Below are 26,321 nucleotides of genomic sequence, written 5' to 3' on the forward strand. Positions count from 1 at the left end.
CTTCCCAGAGCTAAATTCGAAAGGCTTTGAGTGCCTTTGTTGGGAAACAAAACACCAGCACACCACCCGGAACCTGCTATCCATGCCCAGGTCCAGGCTCAGGCCCGGGCCCAGGCCCATGCCCAGGCCAGGCCAGGACTCCATCCTGAGACCCAGGAACCTGGCCTCACACAGGCAGGACAGGCATCCTGCCCTGAGGGGGGGGCGTGGGGGGCTGAGGGCTGCCACAGGCCTCGTCCTAAAGGTCAAGTGATTAAGAAAAAAAAAAACACCAGCAGGGAGGCCAAGCGTGGCCGTTCTCACAACTCTAGAGTCTGTGGCAGGAAGGTCCCCTGGGTGCAGAGTTCAAGGCCAGCTTGAGTAACATATTAAGACCCCATCTCAAAAACAAAAAGAATGGGCACATCAGCTCCACGGATGAGCTCCTTAGGTGCTAGAAATGGGGAGAGGGAAGAGCTGAGGTTGGCGAGCTCTGTCCGTGAGCTGGGGTCGCCCGGTGACACAAACAGGGCGCCAGCTGACCAACCCTGTGCAGCACCTGGCTTTAGTCTCTGTACACTGGCCGGGGGCGGGGCCTTACCTTCAGGGCGAGCCTTGGGCTTCTTGAGTCCTCCGTCCAGCATCAGCTCGAAGGCGAACGCCACGTTGTGGACCTGCGGGGAGGAGGGCGGTGAGGGCCTGCCCCACCCCGCTGCTTCCTTCAGGTGAGTCCCAGAGACAGCCAGGGCGGGGCACAGCGGGCCAGGCTCTGGGATGACTGAAGGCAGGGGGTGGGTGCCCACGGGACCAGGTGCCAGCGCCGCCACAACACACGAGGCGTGGGCCTCAGCACAGACGGAGAGCCCAGCGGGAGGCCTCGTCCCCAGGCAGGCATGGGCCTCAGGGCACAGACGGAGAGCCCAGCGGGAGGCCTCGTCCCCAGGCAGGCATGGGCCTCAGGGCACAGACGGAGAGCCCAGCGGGAGGCCTCGTCCCCAGGCAGGCATGGGCCTCAGGGCACAGACGGAGAGCCCAGCGGGAGGCCTTGTCCCCAGGCAGGCATGGGCCTCAGGGCACAGACGGAGAGCCCAGCGGGAGGCCTCGTCCCGGGACGCTCGGAGGGCGCCCACTCTCCCCGCAAGCACGCTTGTCTCTGCGGGGCGCAGCGGGCTCTGGGAGCAGCGCCTGGCCCCACCGCCGCCAGGCACCAGGGGAAACTGAGCAAAGGCTGCGAATCCCAGCTAGACATCCTGACCAGCCTCTGTCTGCCTGTCTGTATCTCTCTCTCTCTTTCTCACACTCACACACGCACACACACCTGTAAAAAACGTAGGTCCACAGAAAAGACCTCAAGAGAAGGCAAAGCAAAATGTGATATACTTAGACTGCTATGGCCTTCTTTCCTTCCTTCCTTCCCTCCTTCCTTCCTTCCTTCCTTCCCTCCCTCCCTCCCTCCCTCCCTCCCTCCCTCCCCCCTCCTTCCCCCCCCCACCAGTACTAGTGCTCACACTGAGGGTCTGGACACTGTCTCTTAGCTTTCTCACTCCAGGCTGGTGCTCTTGAGCCACAGCCCCATGTCCGGCTTTTCACTGGCTAACTGGAGATAATCTCACAGACTTTCTTGCTTGGACAGAGATCCTCCGATCTCAGCCTCCTGAGTTGCTGGGATTACCGGTGTGAGGCACCAGGCTGCTGGTGGGTTTTTCCTTCCCACTGAGTGACAGAGTTGCAGTCCCGCTGTGCTAGTTTTACTTTCTGAGGAAAGTCGCACACCGGCAGACACAGTCAGCCTGGCCCCTGGCCGCGAGCCCCGGGCGGCTCCCAGGACAGAGAACCCACACGCACCTTCTGGTCGAAGCTGTCCGGAGTCAGGTAGAAGTTGTGCAGGGGGACAAAGTAATCTTCCAGCAGCCCCATGAGCAGGACCAGGTAGACGCCATCTGCAAACTGCAGAGCACACTCGGTGACGCATGTGCTCACAGGGGTCAGGCAGGGTGGCGGCCGGTCACGCCGCCACCTGAGACCCTTTCTGCCACCTGGGTCTGTGCATGGGGGCCCACAGCACCCCTCCTCTTGGGCTGCCTGTTTTTGTCAAACCAATGCATTCTGTTCTGTTGAGATGCACACAGTGTACTCTGGGCATGCGCCCTGGACTTCCACACCTTTTTTATTTTTGTGCCAGTACTGGGAATTGAACCGGGGGACAGAGGTCTTCGTTGGCTTTTACACTCGAGGCTGGCACTCTTGCATTACACCTCCACTTCCTGCTTTTTGCTGGTTAATTAAATGTAAGAGTCTCCAGGATTCGTTTGCCGGGGCTGGCTTTGAACCTCAATCCTCAGATCTCAGTCTCCTGAATAGCTAGGATCACAGACATGAGCCATCAGTGCCTGGTTCTGAATTTGAATTTTTTTAAACAATTAAGTACAAAATTCAGTTCTTTGGTGCACCAGCAACATGCAGCCGGTGACCACTGCCTTGTCAGATGGGTCAGAGTGTCTCCATCACTACAGGAGATCCACTGGCCAGCAGCCGTCTAGAAGATTCTCAAACAAGACACCCGGAGGGGGAGGAGGGGCCAGGACACCCCAGGGGCCCAGGCTTCCGCAGGCAGCAGCTTGAAATGGGTGAATGAGAGCCTGAAGAAAGGAAATCGCTTCTCAGACCTCCACTCAGCCCCAGCCCGCAGCCGCCGAGGCAGCCCGTCTCCAAGTGTCTCCATGCAAGAGTAGAAAACACAAACAGCCCAGGACCTCAGGAGACGTTGCTAGGAGACACGAAGCGAAAAGCAGCCTGAGCTCAGGCCTGTGATCCTCGCTGCGTGGGAGGCTGAGAACGAAGGATCATGGCGGGAGGCCACCAGGGCAGCAAAGTCCCACCTGTCACCTCCCAACAACCACAAGGAAGCCCAAAGTAGGCAGGTCACGGCCCAAGCCTGGGCCTGGGTGGTCTTAAACATAACCGTGAAGTGGGGCACAGAGGCTCATGCCTGCAATCCCAGCTACACAGGAGGCTGAGACCTGAGGGTTCAGAGCCAGCCCAGGCAGGAAAGTCCGTGAGACTCTTATCTCCAATGAACTTCCAAACATAGCAGGAAATGTTGCTGTAGCTCAAGTGCCAGCCTGAGGCACAAAAGCTCAGGAACAGTGCCCAAGCCCCGAGTTCAAGCCCCAGGACTGGTGCATGCGCGTGTGCACACACACACATACAGCTCAGGGACAGTGCCCAAGCCCAGGACTGGTGCACGCGCATGTACACACACTGCACACACACACACACATGAAAAAAAAAAAGACAAAACAAAACAGCGAGAGGCCTGGCAGGGGGTGGCTCAGGGGTACAGTACCAGCCCGGCAGGCATGAGGTCCTGAATTCAAATCCTAGTACTGTAAAACAGCCCCTTCCCCCCTCCCCAAAGGAAAAGGCCAGGCCAGGCCAGGCCAGGGAGCGGCCGGCCAGGCTCTGGAGCCCCAAGTTTAACGTGATGGCGGCGACTGGGTGAACAGTCTCTGCTTGCCTACGTAACTACTATGGGACAAAGAAGATACAGTAAGTAAATTCAAGTTTGGGGTCCTGAGGTGCTCTGGCTGTGACTGTCAGTGTGTAGGTACACACACCAAGTGTTGGGGGGCTGCTGAAGAGGGGGTCCCGGAAGTGCATCCGTGGCGGGACGCTCTGCCCCTGCTCCTCAGCCTCCGTTCCTAGCAGTCCCCCTGAGGACGGGCACGGTGCCATCGCCCACGGCACCCTGCACCGAGACAGAGACTGTCAGGAGCTGGTTCAATCTGGAGCTGCGTGGCCTGACCTCGAGAGAGGAGGTGGCTGTTAAACAAAACGCCAGCGCACAGGCAGCAGAGCAGAGAGCAAGGGTCATCGGATCCAGACACTCAGGAGGCTGAGACCCGAAGGGGCATTTTTCAAGGCCAGTCCAGGCAGAAAAGTCTGGGAGGCCCCATCTCCAATGAACCAGCAAAATGCCAGGCTGAAGGCAGGGCTCAGGTGCTAGCGTGCGCGCTGTGAATTAGAACGCTGAGCAAGCACGAGACTCTGAGTTATAACTACAGAAGTCGCGGGGGGAGGATGGGGGGAAAGTCCACAATAATATACTTAGGGAAAAAATGTACAAATCAGCCGTATATATACAGCCCACCGTCGTTCAAGAAACTAAGTAAATGCACATCAGACACACTGACAGAGATGCACCTCGAGCTGCCAGGGAGGCCCCGGCCAGGAGAGAAGAAGGCTCGCTGTTCCTTAGGAGGCCCCCGGCCAGGCGACCCAGCAAACAGCAAATCGTCTAACAGTAGCGGAGGCCAAAAATAATAGACGTGTTTGCAAATGTTGCACAAATAAGTATGCACCTTAAAAAAAAAACAACCACCACCATATTATTCTACCAGACACTGGTAGCCACACCTGGAATGCTGGCTACTTGGGAGGCTGAGATCTAAGGGTCATGGTTCAAAACCAAGCTGGGAAGGAAAGTCAGAAGTGGAACTGTGGCTCACATGGTAGAGCACCAGATTTGAGTGCAAAAGCCAAGAGAAAGTGCGAGGCCTTGAGTTCAAGCTGGAGTACTGACGCACACACAGGCACACACGCACACACACGTGTACACACACACACACACAACCTGCACAGCCCGGTGCTCCAGGGAGGACTCAGGAGGAGACTTGCACTGGGCTCCGGGTGAAGGATTTCAGAGGGTTTTTATTTGTGTTGCTTATCTGCATTTTCAGACATTTCTACAATGAACCTGAATTACTTTTTTAATTAGAAAAGCAAATGAGAGAAGTTACAGAAAAGGAAGGCGTGAAAGAAATCACCAGGGCTTTGAGAAGGCTCAGCCAGGTATTAAGAAAGCCTGCATCCCAAAGCCTCCCTGCGTGAGCACCCAGCTAATCCTGGGGAAATTATATTTTGTCTTTAATGCTGCTTACCGAGTCCTTGAAAATATTTTCACGATGCTACTTTAGTGCTGGGGGAAGGGTGCATCTTATATTCTGATGGAGAAGAAATATTTTAGACTCATTCCCTGGAGGATGTTTACCCAGCATTTGCCAAGTGCCAGCTGACAGGAAGAAACAGAGGAGACAGAACCTTCTAGACTGAGCAACCTGCACATGCAAAGGCCCTGTGGTGCATGGAGCAGAGGCTGGGAGGATTTGCTGGGTGGAACTGCGTATCCCAGATAGCTGCTGGAACTACGTCCGTAGCTCACACCTGTAATCCTAGCTACTCATGGGGCGGAGACTGAAGATCATGGTTCAAAACCAGCTGGGGCAGGAAAGTCCAAGAGACTCTTACCTCCAATTGACCACCAAAAAGCCAGAAGTGAAGCTGTGTCTCAAGTGGTAGAGCAAAAAAGTTAAGGGACAGCGTCCAGGCCCTGAGTTCAAGTCCCAGGACAGGCGTGCACACACACACGAAAAAGATGGGAGTCCATCCTGGTGTGGCAGATGTGGAACTGGGTTTCCTGTAGTTCAGGGTGGGCGGGGGTGTGCTCTGCTCCCGGGACGGAGGCAGAGATGGCAGTGACACACCTGCCGGCCAGGGGCGGCAGAGGAGGCCGGGGAACGGCCAGCCCCCGAGAGAAAGGCGGGGGGCAGGGTCCCCGAGGCCCCAAGAGCCGGCCATGCCGCCATCTTCCCTGGCACGCGGGGCCCTAGAATGGGCACATATTTCTGTGGTCTCAGTCACCGCTTTGGGACACTTTGGGGAGCCCCCGAAGGACGGAAGGGGGCCAGCCTGCCCCCACCCCGGGCTGGGTGGAGGGGCTGCACCGCGCGCCTACCTGCGTCTCCAGCTCGGCCACCTCCAGGTTCAGCTTGTTCAGGTGCTTGTTCACGAAGGTGATGAGAGACTGGCAGGGGAGGGGAGGGAGGAGGGGAGGGAGGAGGGGAGGGAGGAGGGGAGGGAGGAGGTGCCATCAGCGACGGCATGCGGTGAACCCGCGCTCAGCGCCCGGGGCCGTCACCCTCTCCTGTCCCCTAAAACGAGGAGCCCATGTTTCAACCCCCCGCCCGGGGTCTGCGGGTCTGCGCCCCCACCTCCCAGAACCCTGGTGGGGACCATCCACCAGTCAAGGCCGAGCCGGGACGCATGGACTCCATCACTCACACCCAGAACTGTTCCAAGGAAATTCTTAAAAACGCCTTTGGGGCCAGGCTCGGTGGCTCACCCTGTGATCCCAGCTACTCGGAGGCTGAGATCTGAGGACTGTGGTTCAAAAGCTGGGCAGGAAAGTCCATGACACCCTTACCTCCAGTAAACTACTCAAAGTAGCGCTATAGCTTAAGGGAAAGAGTGCTAGCCTTGAGCCAAAGAAGCTCAGGGACAGGGCCCAGACCCCGAGTTCAAGCCCCAGCCCCAGCGCACGCACGCACGCACGCGCGCACACACACACACACACACTGCACTTTGGACCGGAGGTGTAGCTTAAGTGGTGGAGAGCCAGGGATGAGCAAGCAAGCTAAGAGAGCACAAGCCTCTGAAGTTGAGTCCAGGTCCTATCAATCAATAAGTCAGTCAATCAATGGATAAACGCCCCTGGCCCGGTGCTGAGGGCTCCGCTCAGCAGTCATCCGAGCCACTCAGGCGGCTGAGACTGGGAGGAGCACAGACTGAAGCCAGTCCAGGTAACCAGCAAAAAGCTGGACCAGGAGGCATGGCTCCAAGGGTAGAACATCAGCCATGAACAAGAAAGCCAAGTGAGAGAGAGACGCCCAAGATCAGGCCCTGGTTCCAACCCCCACACAAAAGAGAAAGAGGAAGGGGGAGGGAGGGAAGGGGGGAGGGAGGGGGGAGGGCGGAGCAGTCCCCGGATGTAAGCTTGAGTCGTGGACAGTGCGCACGCTCACAGGACGGCAGGAGGCAGACATGGTTGCAGTCCAGGGGCCTGGGGACCAGGCCTGGCTGCTGGGTGCCCGGGCGCTGCTGGAGCGCTTGGTGCCCGGTGCTTGGAGCTGGGACAAGAAGCCCGTGGGGAAGTCTCCAGCGTCTCCAGCGCCTCCCAGCGTCTCCAGCGTCTCCAGCGCCTCCCAGCATCTCCAGCACCTCCCAGCATCTCCCAGCGCCTCCAGCGCCTCCCCAGCATCTCCCAGTGTCCCCCGGCGTCTCCCAGCATCTCCAGCGCCTCCCAGCGTCTCCCCAGCATCTCCCAGTGCCTCCCAGCATCTCCCAGCGCCTCCCAGTGTCTCCCCAGCATCTCCCAGTGCCTCCCAGCATCTCCCAGCGCCTCCAGCGCCTCCCAGCATCTCCCAGCGCCTCCCAGCATCTCCCAGCGCCTCCCAGCATCTCCCAGCGCCTCCCCAGCATCTCCCAGCGCCTCCCAGCATCTCCCAGCGCCTCCCCAGCATCTCCCAGTGTCCCCGGCGTCTCCCAGTGTCTCCCAGCGGGGCACGCTGCCACCCGGGGTGTTTCACAAGCAGGCAGGGCTGAGGGGCCACTGGCACCACCGGGGTGGGAGATGGAGCTGCAGCGCTGGTGCCCAGGCTGCACAGCACCACGCTGTGCAGGCACCACGCCATGGGCACCATGCCACGCGGACACCACAACAGGCGGGCACCACACCACGCGGGCACCACAACGCGCCGGCACCATGACATGCGGGCACCACGCCACGCGAGCACCACACCACGGGCACCACGCCACGCGGGCACCACACCACAGGCACCACGCCACACGGGCACCACAGCACGGGCACCACGACGCATGGGCACCACGCCACGCGAGCACCACAGCAGGGGCACCACGACGCATGGGCACCACGCCATGCGGGCACGGGCGCGCTTCAGGCTGCAGTGCTTGGGGAGGGGATGGTGCGAGGGGAGGTGGCGGACCCCGGCCTCCTCAGGGGCCCTGCAGTGGGCAGGGAAGGGGGTGCAGGGCCCGCACAGGGTGGGGATCTGCCCGTGGCCTGGCACTCAACACACAGCCCTTCCATGCCCGTTTCCCTGGCCGGCAGGCAGCGGGGCCAGGAGGTCAAGGGGGCAGGGCCTCCTCCCCCGTCAGCCCAGCTGGGCCTGGGGGGCCCCAGGGCGGTGGCGGGGCTGTGTGCACTGTGCTGAGGCCCGGGGACATAAGAAAGCCACCGAGGAGCCACGGGAGCTGGCCGGCCCCTGTGTGCAGGGCGGAGGGGCTCCCCACCCCGTGCGCGGGGCGGAGGGGCTCCCCCCCATGTGGGGCGGAGGGGCTCCCCACCCCCGTGCGCGGGGCGGAGGGGCTCCCCCCCGTGTGGGGCGGAGGGGCTCCCCCCCTGTGCGGGGCGGAGGGGCGCCATCCTTCACAGGGAGCCGGCTGTCCTGGCAGACGCCCGCAGCTGCTGGCTGCGGCTCGGCCTCTCGGGACGCATCCTGTGCAGAGAGGCGCCCCAGGCCCGGGGCATGGGCGGCGGGGCTCCCTCCTGCCAGGAGAGGGGCAGGCGCCCACAAACGGCTCTGGGGGCAGGCAGGTGACCACAGCGGGCTGACACGCCCGCACACACACCTGCACCGGAACGAACGGCCGTGAGGTGCCTGACAGGTGCGGGAGGAGATGCACTTAACAGGGGGGGGGGGGCACCGAGCGGGAGCGGAGTTAAAGGTGCTCATTTTGTGCACGGGAGTTATATTTCTGGCTGCAGTTGCATGTTGGTCCCCACTGCCAACAGCTCAGGTTCCCAGCGCATCCGCACCTCCCTCCCGAGGGTGCTGGGCCAGGCGCATGGCATCTTACCTTCTTCACGAGGTTCAGCTTGTCCGGGGCGTGGTCAAAAAGCGTGTCGAAGGCGTCCCGCTCTGCAGATGCGTGGATGAGAGGGGGGAGGGTTAGGAGGCAGCGCGTGCTGCTCTGACCCCGACCGACCGCTGGGGTGTGTGCCAATTCCCGACCACGTAGAACCTGAGTGTGCACTGGTTTTTGCCGCAGCCGCAGGCAAGTCTGGCACCAAGCCTGGGCACAAGCAGGGGACACAGCCCACTGTGGAGCAGCCACAGAAGATCAGACCCAGAGATGAGGTGGTGTGTGCGAGTGTGAGCGTGAGCACGCTGGTCCTGGGGCTTGAGCTCAGGGCCTGGGCGCAGTCCCTTCGTTTTTCACTAAAGGCTGGCGCTCTGCTACTTGAGCCACAGCTCCGCTTCCGGCTCTTTTGGTGGTTCCTGCCTGGCCAGCTTTGGATCCCAGTCTTCAGGTCTCAGTCTCTGGAGTAGCTGGGACTACAGGCATGAGCACTTCTGCCACCGCCCCCCCTTGCCTGTGGTCACCAGGCTCAGACCATCCATCCTCCCCTGCAGGCTGGGAGCCAGTGGCTCTGGCCTGTAATCCCAGCCACTTGGGGAGCCGAGATGGACACCCTCAGGACAGAGCCCATCCCCACTCCTGTGGGCTTCCTGTGGCACGCAGAAAGCTCGGCCTCAGCTGCCCTTCGCAGAACTCACTCTCCTGACCAGCTTCCCCGGCAGGCCGTGCCCACCTGGGCCTTTGCACCTGACCTCGCTGCCTGCAGCCCTCAGGCTGTGAATCAGGAGCCGGCCCTGGTCTATCCCGCCTCCCTCCCCGACCCGGGGCAGTTTACTTGAAATGACTCTTGACTGGCTCTTTGCTGTCCGCTGAGCCTTTAGCCCCTAGTGGCTGTCTCTGGCTCCAGGACAGAAGGGCTAGCAGTGGTGGTCAGCCACCACCTGGGGACTCCGGGAGGAGCTGGTGGGGTGATCTGGAAGGGACGGATGCCCGATGTCTGCCTGGGAGCCCTGGGGTATGCTCCGAGGGCAAGGCTGACAGGGGGCAGGGGTGCGGATGGGCGGGGCTGCGTGAGGGAGGGGAGGAGCACGGAAGATGAGCCCAGCAGAGGGAGAGGAAGCGGAGGAGAGATACTGGCCAGGCTTTCTCCCCACCCCGGCCCCAAGACCAGGTGCGGGGCAGCGGGGCGGGAGGCTGCTCCTGCCAGCCCAGCCCTCCGGCCCCTGCCTTAGCCTGGGGGGGGGAGGGAAAGAAGGCACCAGCATGTTGCACACATGTGCACATGTGCGCATGTGTGTGGCCTGGTGTGTGCACATGTGGGGGGGAGGGGCTGCGGGGCCCCGGGGACCCCAGGCCGCCACCCCTCCCCTAGCAGCAGATGTAAATTATTCTCCAGCCCCTGTAAGTCAGATTATCCTCCCTAAGACAGCTGTTCAGGGGCGAAAACGGCAGCTAAGTCCCCATGAGCCATCGCAAACTTTCAAAGCCGCTTAAGCAAAGCCTGACGTCAGTGGTAAATTTAGCCGGGCCACCGCTGGGTGGTGGAGTCAGCCTCACGGGGGGGTGGGGAGGTGGGGGGAGGGGGGCGGCACGCGGTCCTGCGAGCCTCAGCCACGGCTCACCTGCACCCAGGAGATCGGCCGGGATGGGGGCGCTCTGGCCGCAGAGTCTGGGTCAGGCCCTGGAGAAGGCCAGGCTGGGGGATGGGCAGGGCAAACTGGAGGTGCAGTCCCGTGGGGCCAGGACCAGGCCGACTGGGGTCCTGGGGTCCCCAGATAGGATGCGCACTCGCGCTCGCTCCTCATGGGGACCGTGGAAAACTGTCTCCACGTCTGGCCCCAGAGCCCGAGGCTCCTGGCTTTTCTTGCAGAGCAGGAAGCTGGCTGCGCTTGGGGACGGCCACCACACCAGGCAAAGGGCAGCTGTCTGTCACAGCTGACATGACAGCCTGGCCACATCCCCTCCTAGGACCCAGAGGTCCGAAGGGGTGGGGGCTGGCCCCGAGAGGACGGGCCGTGGCCTCAGAACCCTCCAGCTGCTGTGAGAAGCAGGGAAGACCATCACAGGCAGAAGAAACAATGTGCGGAGTCCTCAAAAGCTCAGCGTTGCCAGGCCGCAGGAGCTCACGCCGGAAACCCTAGCTACTCAGGAGGCTGAGATATGAGGATCCCGGTTCAAAGCCAGCCCTGGCAGGAAAGTCAGTGAGACTCTTATCTCCAAGGAACCACCAGAAAACCTTGCTCAAGAGCAAGGTGACCAGGGAGAGGCTGGCGAGGCCAGCACTGACCGAGAGCAGGGTGACCAGTGAGGGAGGCCGGCGGGGCCAGCACTGACCGAGAGCGGGGTGACCAGTGAGGGAGGCCGGCGGGGCCAACGCTGACCGAGCAAGGTGACTAGGGAGAGGCCGGCAGGGCCAGCGCTGACCGAGCAAGGTGACCAGTGAGGGAGGCCGGCAGGGCCAGCGCTGACCGAGAGCGGGGTGACCAGTGAGGGAGGCCGGCGGGGCCAGCACTGACCGAGCAAGGTGGCCAGTGAGGGAGGCCGGCGGGGCCAGCGCTGACCGAGCAAGGTGACCAGGGAGAGGCCGGCGGGGCCAGCGCTGACCGAGCAAGGTGACCAGTGAGGGAGGCCGGCGGGGCCAGCGCTGACCGAGCAAGGTGACCAGGGCGAGGCCGGCGGGGCCAGCGCTGACCGAGAGCGGGGTGAGCAGGGAGAGGCCGGCGGGGCCAGCACTGACCCGAGAGCGGGGTGACCAGGGAGAGGCTGGCAGGGCCAGCACTGACCGAGCAAGGTGGCCAGTGAGGGAGGCCGGCAGGGCCAGTGCTGACCGAGCAAGGTGACCAGTGAGGGAGGCCGGCGGGGCCAGCACTGACCGATCAAGGTGACCAGTGAGGGAGGCCGGTGGGGCCAGCGCTGACCGAGCAAGGTGACCAGGGAGAGGCCGGCGGGGCCAGCGCTGACCGAGCAAGGTGACCAGTGAGGGAGGCCGGCGGGGCCAGCGCTGACCGAGCAAGGTGACCAGTGAGGGAGGCCAGCAGGGCCAGCGCTGATCGAGCAAGGTGACCAGTGAAGGAGGCCAGCAGGGCCAGCACTGACCGAGAGCAGGGTGACCAGTGAGGGAGGCCAGCGGGGCCAGCGCTGACCGAGAGCGGGGTGACCAGTGAGGGAGGCCGGCGGGGCCAGCGCTGACCGAGCAAGGTGACCAGTGAGGGAGGCCGGCGGGGCCAGCGCTGACCGAGCAAGGTGACCAGGGAGAGGCCGGCGGGGCCAGCGCTGACCGAGAGCGGGGTGACCAGTGAGGGAGGCCGGCGGGGCCAGCACTGACCGAGCAAGGTGGCCAGTGAGGGAGGCCGGCGGGGCCAGCACTGACCGAGCAAGGTGGCCAGTGAGGGAGGCCGGCGGGGCCAGCGCTGACCGAGCAAGGTGACCAGGGAGAGGCCGGCGGGGCCAGCGCTGACCGAGAGCAAGGTGACCAGTGAGGGAGGCCGGCGGGGCCAGCGCTGACTGAGCAAGGTGACCAGGGAGAGGCCGGCGGGGCCAGCGCTGACCGAGCAAGGCGACCAGTGAGGGAGGCCGGCGGGGCCAGCACTGACCGAGCAAGGTGACCAGTGAGGGAGGCCGGCGGGGCCAGCACTGACCGAGCAAGGTGACCAGTGAGGGAGGCCGGCGGGGCCAGCGCTGACCGAGAGCGGGGTGACCAGTGAGGGAGGCCGGCGGGGCCTGTCCTATGGTAGGGTCGGCCGCCGGGGCCTTGGCATCAGGTCAGTTTATTTTTGTGCAGTGCTGGGGCTTGGATTCAGGGTCTGGGCACTGGTTCTTGGCTTTTTCCCTCACAGCTGCACTCTACCACTTGAGTCATGACGCCACTTCTAGCGTTTTGCTGGTTAATTGGAGGTAAGAGCCTCGTGGATTTTCCTGCCTGGGCTGGCTTTGAACTTTGCTCCTCAGATCTCAGCTTTCCGAGTGGCTAGGATTAAGGTCGTGAGCCGCCAGCACCGGGCTAGGGCAGGGTCTGGAGCAGCCAGGCTGGCAGGAATGGGGAGATGGGAAGGGGAGAGGCTGGCGGCCCCCGCGCCCCTGTCCTGACGGCTCAGGGAGGACTCAGCCCGGAGCCAGAGCCGGCGGGGGGGAGGGGTGCCTTCCACTCAAGAGCAACCAGCAGAGCCGTTGCCATGGAGACCAGGCTACAACCTGGGCTCCTAAGAGAGAGAGAAAAGCCTGCTGGGGGGGGGGGGGGGGGAGGGGGATGCACCTGCCACAGCCCCGGGACGTGGCTGGCGTGGAGCTCAGAGCGGCACAGGAGAAAGCAGGAGCCCAGCAAAGCCTGCAGGCAGCCTTTAGCCCAAGAGGGTCTGCCTGGAGTTCCAGAGGCTTCCGGAAGCTCCGACGGCTCCTGCCTGCGGATCCCACCACAGAGGGCCCAGGCCACCGGCAGGATGCTCCAGCCCGCAGGACACGTCACAGAGCTGGGGTGCAGGATGGGGAGGGGTGCCACCCATCCCACTGCCCCAGCCTGCCAGGTGCACACAGGAAGGCCGGCGTGCACAATCACAGGGGTGAGCACGCACATGCACGCACACACACGCAGGCCGGCGTGCACAATCACAGCCATGAGCACGCACATGCACGCACACGCACGCACACACACACACACACAGGCCGGCGTGCACAATCACAGCCGTGAGCACGCACATGCACACACACACAGGCCAGCGTGCACAATCACAGCCATGAGCACGCACATGCACACACACGCATACACACACAGGCCGGCATGCACAATCACAGCCGTGAGCATGCACACACACACACAGGCCGGCGTGCACAATCACAGCCATGAGCACGCACATGCACGCACACACACACACACAGGCCAGCGTGCACAATCACAGCTGTGAGCACGCACATGCATACACACACACACACAGGCCGGCATGCACAATCACAGCCGTGAGCATGCACATGCACGCACACACATGCAGGCCAGCGTGCACAATCACAGGCATGAGCACACACATGCACGCGCACACACACAGGCCGGCATGCACAATCACAGCCGTGAGCACGCACATGCATACACACACACAGGCCAGCGTGCACAACCACAGCCATGAGCACGCACATGCACGCACACACACGCAGGCCAGCGTGCACAATCACAGCCGTGAGCATGCACATGCACACACACACAGGCTGGCGTGCACAATCACAGCCGTGAGCACGCACATGCACACACACACACAGGCCGGCATGCACAATCACAGCCGTGAGCATGCACATGCACACACACACAGGCCGGCGTGCACAATCACAGCCGTGAGCACGCACATGCACACACACACACACACACAGGCCGGCGTGCACAATCACAGCCGTGAGCACGCACATGCACGCACACACACACACACAGGCCGGCGTGCACAATCAGCCGTGAGCACGCACATGCACACACACACACACACAGGCCGGCGTGCACAGTCACAGCCGTGAGCATGCACATGCACGCACACACACACACACACAGGCTGGCGTGCACAATCACAGCCGTGAGCACGCACATGCACGCACACACACACGCATGCCAGCGTGCACAATCACAGCCATGAGCACCCACATGCACGCACACACACACACACACAGGCTGGCGTGCACAATCACAGCCGTGAGCACGCACATGCACGCACACACACACAGGCTGGCGTGCACAATCACAGCCGTGAGCACGCACATGCATGCACACACACAGGCCGGCGTGCACAATCACAGACGTGAGCACGCACATGCACATGCACGCACACACACACACAGGCTGGCGTGCACAATCACAGCCGTGAGCATGCACATGCACGCACACACACAGGCCAGCGTGCACAATCACAGATGTGAGCATGCACATGCACACACACACACACAGGCTGGCGTGCGCAATCACAGCCGTGAGCACGCACGCACACACACACACACAGGCCGGCGTGCACAATCACAGTCGTGAGCACGCACATGCATGCACACACACACACACACACACAGGCCGGCATGCACAATCACAGCCGTGAGCACGCACATGCACGCACACACAGGCCGGCGTGCACAATCACAGCCATGAGCACGCGCATACGCATGCACATGTTCACACACGCGCACACACAAGCCACCATGAGCATGACTGCAGCGGCAAGCCTGGCCGGGTGGGGTACAGGAGCCAGCAGATGCCAGTTCAGGGTGGGGGAGTCGATGTCAAGTGACAACCCCCCAGAGCTGAGGGCGTGAGTCACAGAGCCATCTAGAAGGAGTGCGTCTCAGCGGGGCGTGCTCACAGCGGCTGGGAGCCCCAGGCTGGTCTGTACACTTGTGGGGGGAGGGGGGAGAGAGGGGGAGAGGGGCCCGGCAGGAGAAGGCTGTCGGGTCCCCACAGGGCTATGGGCGAAGCAGATGTGTTTAGGGGCGCTTTAGGCCCCCCAACAATGGGATTTGCACCTGCAGATGGAAGAGCAGACCAGGGCCCAGGGAGGAGCCTGTGCCCCTAGGAGGAGGGGGGTGGCCCCTGCAGGCAGGGAGGCGCGGGGTCTGAGGCCCCTGCAGGACAGGGAGGCGCGGGGTCTGGAGCGGACGAGGGCCGAGAATGGGAGCCCAGGAGCCCCACCGTGCCCGGGTGCTGGTCAGGTCGCTAGGAGACTGTCGCCTGCGTCAGCGGAGCGGCGGGGGCGGGACTAATTGCCTGTCACCGGCTAATAGCCTGTTTCATCTCTCGCGCTGGGTGACGAGGAGAATAATGCGGGCCGCTCGCTCATGGCCTCAAATGTCCTCGCGCTCCCACCGCACACCTGGCTGTGGCCCCAGGGCCGCCCCGTGCCTGGGCCCACAGGGCCCTCCCGAGGCTGCCCGCTCCACCACCCCACGGCCCAGCTCCCCCTCAAGTCCACCAAACTGGAGCCCAGGCTGAGCCACAGACCCCGGAGTCCTGGAGGCGTCAGAGCCTTGCCAGGCAGAGCCGAGAGGCCTCAAACCGGCCTCCACCTGGACATGTTCAGGGTGGCACGCAGGCTCGTGGCTGCCCCCACCCCACGGGTCACCTTTGGGGACTGTTAACGGATGATACAGATCGAGGGAGCTGAACTGCTTTAAAAAGCATCAGCAGCGCCTCTAACCTTTCCCAGCACTGCCTCAGTCTACCAGAGAGAGCTCGGGCCCACGGAGCTGCTCCAGACCTTTCAAAGAAGCCACGCGCCAGTGGCTCACATCTGTCATCCCAGCTACTCGGGAGGCTGAGATCTGAGGATTACATTTCAAAGTCAGCTCAAGCAGTAAAGTCCAAGAGACTCATCTCCAATGAACTGCCAAAAAGCCAGAAGTGAAGCAATGGCTCAGTTGGTAATGTTAGCTTTGCGCAAACTCAGGGACAGCATCCAGGCCTTGAGTTCAAGCCCCAGGACTGGCACCACACACACACACACACACACACACACTCACAAATACCCACACAAATATATATAGCTCACATATATTCATATATATTCACACACATATATATTTACACACACATACATATATTCACACACATACACATATTCACACACACACGTACCCCAAGGGAGTGCCATTGGCCAGGCTGCGGCCCTTGCTCCTGCCCCTGGGGGCAGGGAGCTGACACAGCTGCCACCGCCTTCACCAGGTCACACGGGGTGGGGCATGGGTCCCGGCTTTAGCGGGGTGCAGGGTGAGTGACCTGGCCCCTTTGGGAATAGCCCTGACAACTCAGGAACCGGGCGCAGTCACAGGCTTGGTGAGGCACCGCAGGCACCCTGCCCCGGGCACCGGGCCCTGAACTGTCCCCACACAGCGAGCAGATGTCTGAGCGGCCAGGCCGGTGGCCTGACCGCAGGGAGATCTGCAAAGAGCAGAGGCCTGGGGGTACTGGGTCCCTCTGGGGGACCCTCCTCCCTCCCGGTACCCCACAGTGACAGAGGGGCCTCATCCCCAAACCTCCCCCTCCCCCCATGCTCCAGGAAGGGACCCCGGGCCCCTCCCCTGCCCCCCACAGGAGCACGTGAGCCAAGGGCTGCTGGGACGGTGCTGGTGTGCCTAAGACCCTCCAAGTGCCACGGCCCCGGCTACTTACCAAACCTGCCCGTCATCATCCTGCAGAGAGAGAGAGAGAGCATGCTGTCAGGCAGTGACTGGGACCTGCTCCAGTGAGCCGACCCCATGCTGGGCAGAGCTGGCCAGGCTCCCACTGTGCTACACTCTATGCAGCTCTCATGACGGGCAGAGCACTCGCACGGGTGCCGCCACCCCCTCTTCCCGGGCCCTCTGGAGGGGGTGGGGGTGGGAATGCCATGGAGGGGCGGGCGCGGCCCTGCCAGCCTGGGCACCAGAGGCTGGAGCTCAGCCAGGGCACCTTCAGGGCAAAACATACCTCAAAGACTCCCCGAGGCCGGGCCTTGGGGCCGACCTGCCGAGGGGCAGCAATAACGGTCCCCGCGCCCAGGTGCTCTGCCCCTGCCCAGTGCTGCCCAGCACCATCAGCAGACCTGTTCCCCTCCCCAAACCACACTCTGAGCATGCCCCTTGGCTCCATCTTATCTACTGTGTTTACTTGAACATCTACTATGTGGGCGCCAGGGAGACAGACACCCCACAGTGCTCCGAGGACAGGGGTGTCTCCTAGGCCATTGTTTCTCCCAGGCTGGACACATAGTAGGAGCAGAAAGGAAGCCCTGTGCTCCTGCTTAGCCGATCAGAGCGCTTCCTGGAGGAGGGGACCTCATGGCTGCCTCTTGGCCACTAGAAGGCCAAGACCAGAAGGAGGCAGCCGCAGGGATGATACCATTAATAACCTAGCAGATCTCTGTGGCTGCAGGGGGGACATGAGACTGGGCTACACACCTACTCCCTGGCGGCCTGGGACAAGCCTGGTGGTGACAAGGGGTGGCGGGGGTCCCACTTAGACCAGGCCAAGAGCAAAGCGCCCCCTCCCAGCCCAGCCCTGATGGCCAGTGGCACCAGCATCAGAGGCTGGTGAAATGACCCAGGTGGTTTCCTGGGTATAGACAAGCAAGGCCCCACCCCGCCCACCTGTACCCCAGAACCCTTCCGCTGCTCCCCCTGCTGCTGGGTCCCAGCCATGTGGGCAGAGACCACCATCCACCCCACAGTGGTTCTCCGCCCTCCAGGACAAGGCCTGGGGCTCCCTAGGGGCTGTGGGGGAGGGAAGTAGGGAAAGAGGAGCCCTGTGCACTCTTGGGGCTGCAGGAGGACTGTGCACTCGTGGGCTGCGGGAGGACTGTGCACTCGTGGGCTGCAGGACTGTGCACTCGTGGACTGTGGGGAGGACTGTGCACTCGTGGGCTGTGGGGAGGACTGTGCACTCGTGGGCTGTGGGGAGGACTGTGCACTCGTGGGCTGTGGGGAGGACTGTGCACTCGTGGGCTGTGGGGAGGACTGTGCACTCGTGGGCTGTGGAGAGGACTGTGCACTCGTGGGCTGCAGGAGGACTGTGTACTCGTGGGCTGCAGGAGGACTGTGCACTCGTGGGCTGTGGGGAGGACTGTGCACTCGTGGGCTGTGGGGAGGACTGTGCACTCGTGGGATGTGGGAGGACTGTGCACTCGTGGGCTGCGGGGAGGACTGTGCACTCGTGGGGCTGTGGGGAGGACTGCACTCGTGGGCTGTGGGAGGACTGTGCACTCGTGGGCTGCAAGAGGACTGTGTACTCGTGGGCTGCAGGAGGACTGTGCACTCGTGAGCTGTGGGAGGACTGTGCACTCGTGGGACTGTGGGGAGGACTGTGCACTCGTGGGCTGTGGGAGGACTGTCCACTCGTGGGCTGTGGGGAGGACTGTGCACTCGTGGGCTGCGGGGAGGACTGTGTACTCGTGGGCTGTGGGGAGGACTGTGCACTCGTGGGCTGTGGGAGGACTGTGCACTCGTGGGCTGTGGGAGGACTGTGCACTCGTGGGCTGTGGGGAGGACTGTGCACTCGTGGGCTGTGGGAGGACTGTGCACTCGTGGGCTGCAGGAGGACTGTGCACTCGTGGGCTGCAGGAGGACTGTGCACTCGTGGGCTGTGGGGAGGACTGTGCACTCGTGGGCTGCAGGAGGACTGTGCACTCGTGGGCTGTGGGGAGGACTGTGCACTCGTGGGCTGCAGGAGGACTGTGCACTCGTGGGCTGTGGGGAGGACTGTGCACTCGTGGGGCTGTGGGGAGGACTGTGCACTCGTGGGCTCTGGGGAGGACTGTGCACTCGTGGGCTGTGGGGAGGACTGTGCACTCGTGGGCTGCAGGAGGACTGTGCACTCGTGGGCTGTGGGGAGGACTGTGCACTCGTGGGCTCTGGGGACTGTGCACTCATGGGCTGCAGGAGGACTGTGCACTTGTGGGCTGCGGGGAGGACTGTGCACTCGTGGGCTGCGGGGAGGACTGTGCACTCGTGGGCTGCAGGAGGACTGTGCACTCGTGGGCTGCAGGAGGACTGTGCACTCGTGGGCTGTGGGGAGGACTGTGCACTCGTGGGCTGCAGGAGGACTCTGCACTCGTGGGCTGTGGGGAGGACTGTGCACTCGTGGGCTGTGGGGAGGACTGTGCACTCGTGGGCTGCAGGACTCTGCACTCGTGGGCTTTGGGGAGGACTGTGCACTCGTGGGCTGTGGGAAGACTGTGCACTCGTGGGCTGTGGGAGGACTGTGCACTCGTGGGCTGTGGGAAGACTGTGCACTCGTGGGCTGTGGGGGGCTGTGCACTCGTGGGACTGTGGGGAGGACTGCACTCGTGGGCTGTGGGGAGGACTGTGCACTCGTGGGCTGCAGGAGGACTCTGCACTCGTGGGCTGTGGGGAGGACTGTGCACTCGTGGGCTGTGGGAAGACTGTGCACTCGTGGGCTGTGGGAGGACTGTGCACTCGTGGGCTGTGGGAAGACTGTGCACTCGTGGGCTGTGGGGGGCTGTGCACTCGTGGGACTGTGGGGAGGACTGCACTCGTGGGCTGTGGGGAGGACTGTGCACTCGTGGGCTGCAGGAGGACTCTGCACTCGTGGGCTGTGGGGAGGACTGTGCACTCGTGGGCTGCAGGAGGACTGTGCACTCGTGGGCTGCAGGAGGACTGTGCACTCGTGGGCTGTGGGGAGGACTGTGCACTCGTGGGCTGTGGGAAGACTGTGCACTCGTGGGCTGTGGGAGGACTGTGCACTCGTGGGCTGTGGGAAGACTGTGTACTCGTGGGCTGTGGGGGGCTGTGCACTCGTGGGACTGTGGGGAGGACTGCACTCGTGGGCTGTGGGGAGGACTGTGCACTCGTGGGCTGCAGGAGGACTCTGCACTCGTGGGCTGTGGGGAGGACTGTGCACTCGTGGGCTGCAGGAGGACTGTGCACTCGTGGGCTGCAGGAGGACTGTGCACTCGTGGGCTGTGGGGAGGACTGTGCACTCGTGGGCTGTGGGAGGACTGTGCACTCGTGGGCTGTGGGGAGGACTGTGCACTCGTGGGCTGCAGGAGGACTGTGCACTCGTGGGCTGTGGGGAGGACTGTGCACTCGTGGGCTGTGGGAAGACTGTGCACTCGTGGGCTGTGGGAGGACTGTGCACTCGTGGGCTGTGGGGGGCTGTGAGGCTGTACCAGTGCCTGTGCTGGCCCCAGGGCCACTCCACAGCTTCAGGCAGCATGCACATGCGTGCACACGTGCACAGCCACACACGTGCGGCTGGTGTCTGGGTCGGCCTGTGTGTGAAAGGCCTCACGGGGCTTCAGAACCCCGTCATTAGGCCCTGGCTGGAGCTAGGGGTTCGGCGGAGACCACGGCCGTGCCTCCTCTGAAGTGGCGTCCTGACGGCTCAGAAGCCGCACAATATGCCCGCGGCTTTGCTTATTTCAAGAGGGGTGCAGGTTTTTAAATGTCTTTAAAAAAAAAACTAACTAAAAAAGACGTGCCCCGGCTTTTCCTAACAGACCAGAGATGCTGGCTTAGTGATGTCTGCCAAAGAAAAGTTCTAGTTGGAAAGTTCTGGAAAGTGTGAGGTAGCCAGCCAAGGGGAGGGACGGCAGCACCGGGTCGCGGTGCTGGGCGCACCCTTCCCGCCCACCTGCCCACGCGGCCCCTCCCCTGCACAGGTACCAAACCAAAACGCCTTGGAAAGTTGCTCAGTTCTAATGTGGAAACAGAGAGAGAGAGAGAGGGAGAGACACAAAGAGAGACACAGAGAGACAGACAGACAGAGAGAGAGAGACAGACAGACAGACAGAGAGACAGAGAGTCAGAGAGAGACAGACACAGAGACAGAGACAGAGACAGACACAGAGAGAGACAGAGAGACAGACAGAGAGGGAGAGACACAGAGAGACAGACAGAGAGAGAGAGAGGGAGAGACAGAGACAGACAGACAGACAGACAGAGACACAGAGATAGAGAGACAGACAGAGAGACAGAGACACATACAGAGACAGACAGATAGAGACAGAGACAGAGAAAGACACAGAGAGACAGAGAGTCAGAGAGAGACAGAGAGAGACACACAGAGACAGAGACAGAGACAGACACAGAGAGAGACAGAGAGACAGACAGACACAGAGAGACACAGACAGACAGAGAGGGAGAGACACAGAGAGACAGACAGAGAGAGAGAGGGAGAGACACAAAGAGAGACACAGAGAGACAGACAGAGAGAGAGACAGACAGACAGAGAGGGAGAGAGTCAGAGAGAGACAGACACAGAGACAGAGACAGACACAGAGAGAGACAGAGAGACAGACAGAGAGAGACACAGAGAGAGACAGACAGACAGAGAGGGAGAGACACAGAGAGACAGACAGAGAGAGAGAGAGAGAGAGAGACACAGAGAGACAGACAGAGAGAGAGAGAGAGAGAGAGACACAGAGAGACAGAGAGTCAGAGAGAGACAGAGAGAGACACACACGGAGACAGACAGACAGACAGAGACAGAGAAAGACAGAGAGAGACAGAGAGACAGACAGACAGAGAGAGAGACACAGACAGACAGAGAGGGAGAGACACAGAGAGACAGAGAGACAGACAGAGAGAGACACAGAGAGACACAGACAGACAGACAGAGAGGGAGAGACACAGAGAGACAGACAGAGAGAGAGGGAGAGACAGAGACAGACAGAGACAGACAGACAGACAGACAGACAGAGACACAGAGATAGAGAGACAGACAGAGAGACAGAGACACATACAGAGACAGACAGATAGAGACAGACAGACAGAGACAGAGAAAGACACAGAGAGAGAGACAGACAGACAGACAGAGAGACAGACACAGAGACAGACAGACAGACAGAGAGACAGACACAGAGACAGACAGAGAGACAGAGAGAGACAGATAGAGAGACAGAGAGACACAGAGAGAGATAAACAGAGAGACAGAGTGCTAGAGCGCCCCAGGAGGAAGGAAGCCGGGTGCGGGGTGTGGCCCGTGAAAGCGCATTTAAGATTAAGGGCTCCCAGGGGCAGGCCGCCCTGGGCCACGTCCCACCCCCATGGCCTTGCTGGGGCAGCCCGCGGCCCGGGGCAGGGGTTCACTCACTCTGTGGTTGTGGTCAGCTCCTCTGAGACGTGGCTGGAATGCAGGAGGCCTTCCCGCTTCTGAAAACCCCAAAAACACAGATAAATACCTAGACACGGCGGCAGGGCAGCGGTGAGGATGCAGGGGTCACGGGCAGGCTGGCCGGGGCGGGAGGGGCTGGCACAGAGGTCCTGGGGCTGGAGTCCATTTGAGATGGGGACAGTAGGATGAAGGGGTGCTGCCTGCCCCATGCCTGGGCACAGGTGCAACACACGGGACCAGCCCCCCACCCTTCCCCCTTCTCCCACTCCCCAGGGAATGCTGAAACAAGGTCACTGAGACACCGGGGAGATGCAGGGAGACAATTCACTGACATGGGAGTGGACGGGTCCCCCCCAAACCCAGCCACGGCGAGGCCACACCGGGCAATGACCAGCACCTCTCACAGGAGACCCGGGAACAGACAAAGGTCACGGGGCCTGGGACAGTCCACGCCCCCTGGGAGCTCAGCGAAGCCACCACCGCCACAGCCAGCGGCTCTACGGAACTTCCTGATGGTGGGGAGCTCACTTCCTGTGAGGGAGCCTCCCACAGACGCTGCCCAGGATGGGGGGTGGGCCTCCTCCCCTTCCCCCGCACTGACTGGGCTGGGGACCCGCAGTGAGAACTCTCGTGGGAAATGATTGCCGGGCGCAAACACCCGCTCAGGGCCCCAGTCCTGATGGAGCAAAGCCCAGAGGAAGAGCCCACAGACACGCTCTTCGCGGCACACGGGTCAAGGTTCGCCATGCATTTGAAGTGCCACAGGGGGATCACCACAGCACTGTGAAATCACCACCCACCGCGGCCACGCTGGGACGGGCGTGGCCTTCAACCATCCATCCACCAAAACTCCCTGCCTCGTTTCCCTGGCTCGGACCAGGCAGCTGGCCCCCAGGGCAGGGGGAGGCAGGCCAGGCTGGGGGTGGGGGCAGCTCTGGGGAACCCTCCCCCAGGGTTCAGGCTGGCCAGCCCCTCCCTCCTGGCTTCCTTCTCCTAGGGGTAAGGCCTAAGGAATCCGGTGACCTGCTCAAGAGAGGCGGAGAGAGCCGGAAAGAGCTTGAGGGGCAGGCCGACTTTCCACACAAGCCCAGAGATGATCTTGGCCCCAACTCCAAGCTGAAAGGAAATCCCCTATCCCCTGGGCCTGCACACAGGGGATTCGGGAACCCGAGTTCCCACATGTCCTCTCCCGGCTGGCTGCCTGGGAACCGGCCCCAGGGCCCGCGTTGCCCCCCAGGATCACACACACACGTCCCCAGGAGGACGGAGGAATGACTGGCCACACAGCCTGGTGCAGGGAAGGGCCTTCCCGCCAGGTCACAGAGGAGTCAGCGTGGCTTCAGAACACAGCCCAGCCAGGGCCTTCCCAGGCCACGGAGACCACAGCACTGGGACGCTCAGAACCCACAGGAAGGCTGCGGCCAGATGCTTCCAGTAAAACACACATCCAGCCTCCTGGCGCAAGCTCAGCCACCGGCGGGCAGTGCGGCCGGGGAGGCGGGGCCTGCATCCCTGTGCCAGGGCCAGGTGTGGCATCTGTTTGCCTGCTGGTAAAACTGCCCCAGGAACCCGGGGTGCAGAGCCCCTCCGTGCTTCGAGGTGAGGAGAAAGGCTGATGGAGGCAGACCTACTTCTGCCTGCATCAGTCAGGCGCCAAGTCCTGGCTCCATTCCTCCCGTACATCAAGAGAAATGAACCTCAAAAAAAAAAGCGTTCACGGAGCCTGGGGCTCTCGGGTAAGAGCCTTTAATTTGGGGCGCATCTCATCCTGCGGCTCTCAGCCCCTCCGGTGAGGAAAGAGACACTCAAGAGGGCTGATGCCCGCGAGCTGGCTTTGGAAAGACACGAGCGTTCTTTTCAGAACCCTGGGAAATGAAACCTCAACTCTCCAGCCTCAGAAGATCAGTGCTATTGTCCCCGCTCCGCCGTTTATCTGGAAGCCAGGGCGAGATATAAATTGCAAGAGGGGAAAACGAAGGTAGGCTCTTGCGGGGGGGGGGGGGGGGGGGGGGTAACAGGAAGAGAAGGCCGTCTGTCCGTCTGCCCGTCTGTCCCCACCGGCACACCTGGGCACTCACCCGCACCACCACCACCTGCACTGCCACTCTCTCCGGGAGGCGGATTGGCGCCCGGAAGTGCATGGCCAGGGCCACCAGCAGGTGCAGGATGGACACCAGGTTCTTCCCGTGGACGGCTGGGAGCGGGAGAAGGACGAGGGTGCATCAGGCAAGGTCTGGATGGACGCAGGGCAGCCCCAGAGGCCAGGCCGGAGCAGGCCGGCCCGCCGGGAACAGACCCCCGACCCCCAATCTATTTCTAGCTTCTAATGTTGCTCTGTGGGGCAAAGGTGACTCGTGCAATCACTTTTAAAAGCATCGTGCTTTTTCAAGAGCTGGAAAGTGGGGGCCCAAGAGGGAAGGACGGGTTGTGGCCGAGTGCCTATGACAATGATGGGACACTGGGTCGACACTGAGCAAGCAGCCCCCACCTCCCACCCCGGCTGGTGGATGAGGGTGACCCCTGCGCAGAGATGCCAGGTGTTAACCCTGCACCACCAGGTTGGCCCTGGCTGCTTCTCACCCCCCCGGCCCTGCCCCCCTCCGAACATGCCATCCTAGGTTCTAGCAGCAGCAGCACACAGGCTCCGGCGGCTCATGCCTGCAATCCCAGCCACTCTGAAGGCTGAGATCTGAGGACGGTGACTCAAAGTCAGCCCAGGCAGGAAGGTCTTCAAGACTCTTATCTCCCATTAACTAGCAAAAAGCCGAGGCGGAGCTGTGGTTCAAGTAGGAGAGGGCCAGCCTTGTGTGAAAAAGCTCGGGGATAGTGCCCAGGCCCAGCACCCTTGGGCAGAGCTTTAGTTTACAAGGCCCTCACTACCCCACTCATGGCCCCGTAATCCAGGAAGGCAGGCAAGGTCCACCCAAGGTCTCATGCCAAGGAATCGGGGTCGAGCCAGGTCCCTGCCCCACGGCCCAGAACTCAGCCCCAGGACCCCTAAGCTCCTCAAGGCCAGCAACAGCCCTGTGTGGTCGGCGGGCTGAGAACAGCCCGCCTCTCCCTGTGCAGTGTCAGAGCTGAGGTGTGATGCTGCAGCCTCTGTTCCCGAGGCTGGCGGTCATCGGTGACACAGCTCGCCTGGGCTTGGCGCCTCTCTGTTCCCGAGGCTGGCAGTCACCTGGGCTTGGCGCCTGTGGAACCCTCCCTGCCCTGCCCCGCACCCCGGGGGACACGGCAGGTGACAGTCCCTGCAGGTGGTGCTTGCTTGCCGTCCTCCCTCCCCACGGCTGCCTCGGTGACGGATGAGTGACCCCCAGCTCTCACAGTCCACGCTCCAGCGCAGGGCCCAGCCGTGGGGCCGCAGCAGGTCCTGCACGGCTTCCAGAACTGTCTGTAGCTTCTGCTTCTGTCCTATCTCGGACTGGGTCACCTCGGCCACGTTCAGCTTGCAATCCGCCAGCTTTTCTGCAAGAAGGACGGGGGGTGGGGGGGGTGAGGACACCCCAGGGGGCCCCCTGGGGTTGGAGATCAATGCCACAACCACCAAGGTCTTAGCTGCAGCAAGAAGAACGGGAGCCGTTTCCACATTCGATCAGCGCCGCAAGTGGACGACCAGAGCCCCGAGGCCAGCTCCTGCCAGCTTCCCAGGGAGGGGACACGGGGTGGCTTCAGCGTCCCCCTCCCTCAGGACCAGCGTGCTGATGCCAGGGCATGGGCAGCACGGGTGTCCAGCCGGGCCGGGCCTAGGACCGCATCCCACCCTCGGCCCATGGCTCAGGAGAGGCGCCGCTGCCCCCAGCCCCAGCCCCAGCCCCCAGCATCAGGCGGGCAGCGGTGGGGGACAGGAAGAGCAGCCCCAGGCCACCAAGACAGCGCCTGACTCCACAACGTCCCCCATGCGGCCCGAGAAGGCCAGGCGACAGACGTGTCACCCCGTGGACCGTGCTTGAAGCAGAGCCAGTGCCCAGGGCACGCTGCCAGGCTGGGCTGCGCTCAGAGTCCTCACCCGGAGGCCGCCTTTTCATTCACGCACCCCCAGCCCCTCCCCCTTCATCCATTCATTCAT

The 26,321-nt window shown here is 62.3% G+C and overlaps 1 protein-coding gene across 2 annotated transcripts in view; it reads right to left on the reverse strand.

The window, feature by feature from the left end:
- The window catches only part of Parvb (parvin beta), a 58,304-nt gene that overhangs the window by 3,610 nt on the left and 28,373 nt on the right, over positions 1-26,321 (reverse strand). For both annotated transcript variants that reach the window (XM_042672320.1, XM_042672321.1), the window contains exons 5-12: positions 25,580-25,720; positions 24,334-24,449; positions 22,235-22,293; positions 16,817-16,836; positions 8,695-8,756; positions 5,774-5,842; positions 1,825-1,926; positions 581-653 (exon numbers count right to left, since the gene is read on the reverse strand). In XM_042672320.1, coding sequence (XP_042528254.1) covers positions 581-653; positions 1,825-1,926; positions 5,774-5,842; positions 8,695-8,756; positions 16,817-16,836; positions 22,235-22,293; positions 24,334-24,449; positions 25,580-25,720 — 642 coding nt within the window. The remainder of the gene's footprint in view (positions 1-580; positions 654-1,824; positions 1,927-5,773; positions 5,843-8,694; positions 8,757-16,816; positions 16,837-22,234; positions 22,294-24,333; positions 24,450-25,579; positions 25,721-26,321) is intronic.

This window comes from Dipodomys spectabilis, unplaced genomic scaffold (genome assembly GCF_019054845.1).
Source record: "Dipodomys spectabilis isolate Male_0828 unplaced genomic scaffold, ASM1905484v1 ptg000694l, whole genome shotgun sequence".
NCBI classification, from domain to species: domain Eukaryota; kingdom Metazoa; phylum Chordata; class Mammalia; order Rodentia; family Heteromyidae; genus Dipodomys; species Dipodomys spectabilis.